We start from the raw sequence: 7,151 nt of genomic DNA on the forward strand, positions 1-7,151 counted from the left end.
CTGGCTGTCCTGGAACTCACTCTGTAGACCAGGCTGGCGTCGAACTCAGAAATCCGCCTGCCTCTGCCTCCCGAGTGCTGGGATTAAAGGCGTGCGCCACCACGCCCGGCTTGTCTATCTATTTTCTATCTTCTATCATCACCTATCATCAATCGACCCATCATCTAGATGTGTATCATCTAAATAGCATCTACCTATCTGTCTGTCTGTCTGTCTGCCTATCCATCTATCCATTCATCTATCTGGATACCACCTATAATCACCTATCTAGATATATCAATCCAGATATCATTTATTTGGATAGCATCTGGATATCTATTTTTATGTGCATGGGTGGTTCTGTCCACATATATGTCTGTGTGCTACGTGAGTGCCTGGTGCCATTGGGAGTCAGAAGAGGGGACTAGACCCCCTTGAACTAGAGTTATAGACACATGGTTGTGAGCTGCCATATAGGTACTGGGAATCGAACTCAGGTCCTCTGGAAGAGCAGCCAGCGCTCTTAACTATCTATCTCTCCAGCCCCTGTACTGAGCCATCTTAAAAACCCTCATAAATAAGATTTTTAAAAGGGCATTATATTTGCATTGATAAAAAAAAATACATATATGTTTCAGAGTCCTTTTTCTCCATGTTGTCAAGGTCTATCCCCTCTCTACTGTATCCTTTAGTCAAAATACAGTACTCAGTGATTAGAGGTGTGGCTTATTTGTAGAGCACCTGCCTAGAATCCCCCAGTGAGGGGCCGGGACCATAAATCAGTAACACGACGCTTTCCTAGTATTCTCCAGTGAAGAACTGAGTTCAAGCCTAGAAACCACAGTACTTGTACATTAACCAAGCTCTGGGTCCCGCCCCTTGTGCCACAGCAAAATGTCTGCCTACAGCAGACCTAAACAGTGACAAAGTCAGTTGACACTGACATGCCAACATGCCAAGGAATACATGAAAAACACCCAGGAGGACCCTCCCCTAGTTAAAGAGCTACAAGCAGGTAACACCTTCTGAGAGAGGGAGAATTAGTGCTCTAGTCTTCCCCAGGGTTGAGCCCCTAACTGGTTATTCAATGCCAAGTGGTCAGCCCTAAACACATCTGCAACAATAAGCAGGTAGATGCCAAACACTAAACGTCAGCAGGTTGTATTTATATGTGCATTATGACATATGCATACCCATATACCTCAAAAATCATATACATCATATATATACTTATATATCATATACATATACATATATACATACACATACCTTAAACATCATATATACCATGTACATATACATCACATACATATATATTATACACATCAGAAATTTTATATATATATATCATATACATACATATACATGATATGCATATACATACACATACACACATATACATCATACACACACATAGAGGAGGTCATGAATTTGATTTGGGAGGAACTGGGGTTGGGGATGAGACATGAGGGGTTGAGGGAGGAAAGAGGGGAGGAAATGATATAAATACAGAACCCATATTTGAAATAATTTTTACATTGTGTGTGTGTGTGTGTGTGTGTGTGTGTGTGTGTTGAAGGGCATATACGTGATATACATGACACAGCACTCACAATGGAGGTAGGGGACAACTTAGGGAATTGATTTCATTCTTCTACTCTGTGGGTTCCAGGGATCGAACTCAAGTCCCCAGTCTTAGCAGCTAGCGCCTTTACCCGCTGAGTCATCCCCTGGCCCTGATTTTATTTCTAAGCACATGGCTGCCTTGCCTGTATGTGCACCTGCACTCCACACAGCAGTGCTCAGGCTCTCCACAATGGCTGCCAGTCACTTACCCACTGAGCCATCTTCCAAGCCCCAGGCTTGGATTTCTATGTTCTGTAAGAAACGAGGTCTTGCCATTGCTGCAGACCTAGCTCTGAAAGTCACACCTGTGTACTGGAGATGTAGCCCAGTGGTAGAGGACTTGCCTTACCACACGTGACAGCCCCTCTGCCCATTCCCATTATTACTAAATAATAAAATAAAGTAAAATAAAATAATGGCAAGCATTAGTGGCATAAAACTATAACCCAGGTACTTGGGAGGCTAAGGCAGGAGGATTGGCAGTTCAAGGCCAACCTGGTCCTCACAGACCAGAGTGAGCTCAATGCCCATTTGGAGAACTTTGTGACCCTGTCTCAAAGAAAATGTTTAAGTTGGGTGGTAATGACAAATGCGTTTAATCCCAGCCCTCCGGAGACAGAGGCAGGAGGCTCTCCGTGTCCCACAGATCCTCTGAGGCCAGCCTGGCATACAGAGAAAGTTCCAGGACAGAGAAACAACAACAACAACAACAACAACAATAGCAATAAAGTTGAGAACAAAGACCTGAGGTCACCACTCAGTAGTATAGCCAGCTGGTCTCCAATTCCCCAGTGAGGGGCTCAGCCGTTATTGTGTTTGCCCAGCACATCTTGAGACCCAGGTTCAATCCCCAGTCCTGCAAAAGAAAACAAATGAAGTAAAAATGAAGGCCATGCTTGTCCTTAGCAGGAACTTAGCAAATATTTGTCAAATGAATGATCAGTGTCTTGTTGACTTAGAAGATGTCAGTGAAGGGAACAGTATGTGCTCAGGACACCTCAGCACTTACAAATGACAGTCCACAGGCTTAGGTGTGTGATGACCTTTTCTGTAATTCATGAGGAGACCCTTGATGCTTCATTCTGCAGAGGCAGCTCCAGTGTGACTCCAGTCCTCCCCAGTGTGGACCTCAAATCCAACGAGGTCAAGAGGACTAAGCCTGATGGAGGTTTATGCCTACCCTCCAGGAAGCAGAGGCAGGAGGATCCCTAAGGCTAGCCTTATCTATTATCTATCTACCTATCTATCTATCTATCCATACTCGTATGTATGTATGTATGTATGTATGTATGTATGTATGTATGTATGTATATAGTGAGTCCCAGGCTAGCCAGGGCTGTCTTTAAAAACTAAAAACCAAAGAACAACAACAAAAAAAAATAACAGCTGGTCATGGTGGTGCAAGCCATAACTGCAGCATTTAGAAGGCAGAGCAAGAGGATCAGCAGTTCAAAGTCATCCTTGACTGCATAGTGTAAGTTTGAGGCCAACCTGGGCTACATGAAATCCCATCTCAAAAAACCATCCGCAGAGGGCTGGAGAGATAGACACCTCAGTGCTTAAGGGCACTTGTCATACAAGGCTAACAACCTGAGCTCAATCCCTGGAACCCATATAAATACACAAGAGAATCCACTCCACAAACTTATCCTCTGTTGTCCGTGTGTATCATGGCCTAAGTAACAACCCTCTCAAACACACACACACACACACACACACACACACACACACACACATGCACGCACGCACGCACGCACATACAAACACACACAGGGGGCAGGGGAGAATAACAAATAAAAATAATTTTAAAGAATTTTATAAACAGCCTAACTGTGGTGGCACACACCTTAATCCCAGCACTCGGGAGGCAGAGGCAGGCAGATTTCTGAGTTCGAGGCCAGCCTGGTCTACAGAGTGAGTTCCAGGTTACCCAGAGAAACCCTGTCTGGGAAAACCAAAAGAGAAAAACAAACAAACAAAAGCTTCAAAAGCTTTCAGAACAAATCAAAAAGGAGAAGAGATGGGAGGAGACCAGTTTGGGAATGGCGAAGGGTTTGGAGAGTCTACAAATCTCAGAGTCTTGTCTGTCTGTCTTTCCCCCAAAGGGCTTCAGCTTTGGAAACACAAAGCCAATTTTCTGCTCCAAAAGCAGTGTCATGAGCCCTGAGGCCATGAGTATAGACCCAGAGGGCAGAAAATACAGTCCAGTGTGGGATGGCACAGAACAGACAGACAGAGAAACACAGAACAGACAGACAGACAGAGAAACACAACGTGGGATGGCACAGAACAGACAGACAGGGAAACACAATATGGGATGGAACAGAACAGACCGACAGCGAAACATGTTCTGAGTTTGGGACAGATGGTGCTGATATCTGCAGAGAAATGACTCCAGGCTAGTGGAGAGGGAACAGTCAGAGCCATGGGGGAAATATAAACTCAATGGAGCTAGGAGGAGTGGGTTGGAGAAGGAGGCATGAAGAAGGGGGAAATAGCTCTAATGGCCTCTGTGTGTGTGAGTGTATGAGAGTGTGTGTGAGTGTGTGTGTGAGTGTGTGTGTGTGTGGATGTTGTATGACGTGGAGGTAGGAGGTCAATGCCAGACAGCTTCCTCAATTGCTAGCCACCCAATTCTTAGTTTTAGTTTGCATTCATTCTCCCTCTCTCCCTCTCTCCCTCTCTCCCTCTCCCCCCCCTCTCTCCTCTAGAAAAGCACCATGTGCTCTTAGCCTCTGAGCCACCTTATTTGGTGAGGCAGCATTTCTCAATAAACCTGGAGCTCATCAATTCTGCTACCCTGGCTGGCAGATCCCAGTGTCTGCCTGTCTCTGGCTACCTTCCCAGGACTGGATTTAGAGAGGTGCTCCATGGTGCCCTGCTTTTACGTGGGTGATAAGGATTTGAACTCAGGCCCTCATACTTCAAACACCAACACTTTACCTGGAGAATCAATCCCTGGCCCCTCTAGAATGACTTTAAAAGCCGGACAGGGTCTGCACATTTGTAATCCCAACACTCAAAAAACAGAGGAGGATCAAGGGCTAGCAGGAGGAGCTGAGTTCAACTCCCAGCACCCACATGGTAGCTCACAATGTCTCCTTCTGCTGTCCATGGGTACCCATAATACACATACATGCATGTAAGCAAAACACTCATACACATAAACACAAAATAAATACACCAAACAAGCAAGAGTTCCAGACCACGTGCCTGTAATCCCAGCCTTAGGGAGGTTGACGATCCAGAGTCCAAGATCATGCTAGGCTACATAGCGAGTTCAAGGTCAGCCTTGGCTATTTTCGAGCCTGTCTTTAACAAGGGTCTGAGGTGGAGCAGACTGATGGAGATGAGCTAAGCGTGTTTTACATAGGGAGGCAGGCATAAACTTTGAAGGGCTTAGGAGAGGAATGTTGCTAATGAGCACAGTGCATTGTGGGTTGGCGTCATCTTGGAGACACACGGTGTCTGTGAAGGTGCTTCCAGAGATTTAACCCAGTTGGACATATCCACCCTGAATGTGGGTGCCATCCCACGGGCTGGGGTCCTGGACTGCAGACAAAGGAGACAGTGAGCTGAGAACCAGCACCCATCCTTCTGCTTCCTGACTGTGGATCCTGACAGGTCCTGAGATGGCCTTTCCTGTCGAGATGAACCCTTAAATCCTGAGTCAAAATAAACTGCTCCTGCCAATTTTGTTTGGTTTTGTTTGTTTGTTTTCTGAGACAACCTAGCTTGGTGTCCTATGCCTTTAATCCCAGCACTCAAGAGGCAGAGGCAGGAGGAGCTCTGAGTTTGAGGCCAGCCTGGTCTAACAGAGCAAGTTCCAGGACAGCTTGGGCTACGCAGAGAAACCCTGTCTCAAACAAACAAAACAAACCTAAACAAACAAACAAACAAACAAAAACCCAAAGAGTTTAAGTCAGCCTAAGGCATTGTATGGAAATCTCAAAAATAAATAGATGGTTTCACCATTGTACATGGTGTTCTGGCTTCTAGAACATTCTCCACTTGGTCTTAGCCAAAAGGCCAAGAAGCAATTAGAACATTCTCTTCCACCGTAACCCCACTCGCCTAGTCAAATTCTTCTCACCTCAGTCTCTGGGTCTTTCACTCAACCGTCTCTTTCAGATATGCCATCTTAGAAGATCCAGGATTGGGTCCGCTTCTATGCTTTGAAGGGTTTTTTTTTTGTTTGTTTGTTTGTTTTGTTTTTTTTTTTTAAGTATTGGTATCTGTTCCATCCGGAGCTGATCCGGCTCCTTCTTGCACTCCAGACCTTTGCATGCAGTAGATCCTCAATTAACAAAGGCTCGAGCTTGCAGGCAGAGAAGATGGGATTATAACCTTCAGAAAGGCTTTTCCCAAGCAGAGCAGATTGCTACTACCTTAAAGCATGTGTAGATGGTGCGTGGACCTGGCTGGCTGTGTCTGCTGCGCTGTGCCAGCTGCGTTGTGCCTGCCGCGTGGTGCCGAGTGTGCTTTGGCTGGTGTGTTGTGCCTGGTGTGTCGTGTTTGGTGTCCTGTGCCTTATGTGGCAAGCCTGGCATGCTGTGCCTGGCATGCTGTGGCTTGTGTGTTGTGCCTGGTGTGTTGTGTTTGGTGTCCTGTGCCTTGCGGGGCAAGCCTGGCATGCTGTGCCTGGCATGCTGTGGCTTGTGTGTTGTGCCCGGTGTGTCGTGTTTGGTGTCCTGTGCCTTGCGGGGCAAGCCTGGCATGCTGTGCCTGGCTTGGTGTGCCTGTTGTGCTATGCTTGAGGTGCTATGCCTGCTGTGGTGTCTCTGGCGTGGTGTGCCTGAGGTGCTGTGCCTGGCATGGTGTGCCTGGCGTTGTGTGGCTGGTGTGGTTTGCCTGGTGTGGCGTCTCTGTCGTGCTTCGTCTGGCTTGGTTTGCCTGGCATGCTGTGCCTGGTACGGTTTGCCTGGCTTGTTGTGCCGGGAGTTCTGTGATTGACGTGATGTGGTTGACAAGCTGTGTCTATCGTGCTGAGTCTGGCGTGGTTTGACTGCTGTACCGCGCCTGCCGCGCCTGCCGTAGTGTGCCTGGCGCGGTGTGGCTGATGAGCTGTGCCTGGCCTGGAATGGCTGGCGTGTCATGGCTGCCTCCTTCCTTTGAAGTTGTTTCCTTTTGTTCCTCATCTGTTTTTTTTGTAGCATTTTTTTGAGGGGTATTAGTATGTCTTCCATCTGGAGTTGGTGCGCCTGGGGTGCCATGCCTGCCAATGTACACGGAAAGCATCAACAGATTAATCCGTTTAGTTTCAAAATCTGGGAAGACACCAGGCAGATGGAGAAACAGTACCTCAGGTGGCTAGGTGGGAAGTCACACGGGGGGCCCCTGGGAGGCTGAGCCCCAGCGGGAACCTCCAGGGGCCCTAGGGGATCTCCTAAACAAGCTACAATCCAGCTGATGCCCCTGCCACACCCGGACCAGCAGGCAGGAATTTGCCCCTGTGACCTCCCCAGGCACACTCCTGTCACCATGGCGACCGGCTTAGGGAACAAGCGGGCTGATTGTCCCTGCCCAGCAGGGCAGGTGAAACCCTG

The 7,151-nt window shown here is 47.5% G+C and overlaps 1 protein-coding gene across 1 annotated transcript; it reads right to left on the reverse strand.

Annotated features, from left to right (window-relative positions):
• Window positions 1–5,954: 5,954 nt before the first annotated feature.
• On the reverse strand, window positions 5,955–6,818 carry LOC110339073 (splicing factor U2af large subunit A-like). Its single transcript, XM_021222546.1, has 2 exons — window positions 6,331–6,818; window positions 5,955–6,246 (listed from the first exon to the last, which is right to left on the reverse strand). Exons 1-2 carry the CDS (start codon window positions 6,816–6,818, stop codon window positions 5,955–5,957), a joined length of 780 nt encoding a protein of 259 aa, XP_021078205.1.
• Between the last annotated feature and the right edge of the window lie 333 nt (window positions 6,819–7,151).

Source organism: Mus pahari, chromosome 23, assembly GCF_900095145.1.
Source record: "Mus pahari chromosome 23, PAHARI_EIJ_v1.1, whole genome shotgun sequence".
Taxonomy (NCBI): Eukaryota; Metazoa; Chordata; class Mammalia; order Rodentia; family Muridae; genus Mus; species Mus pahari.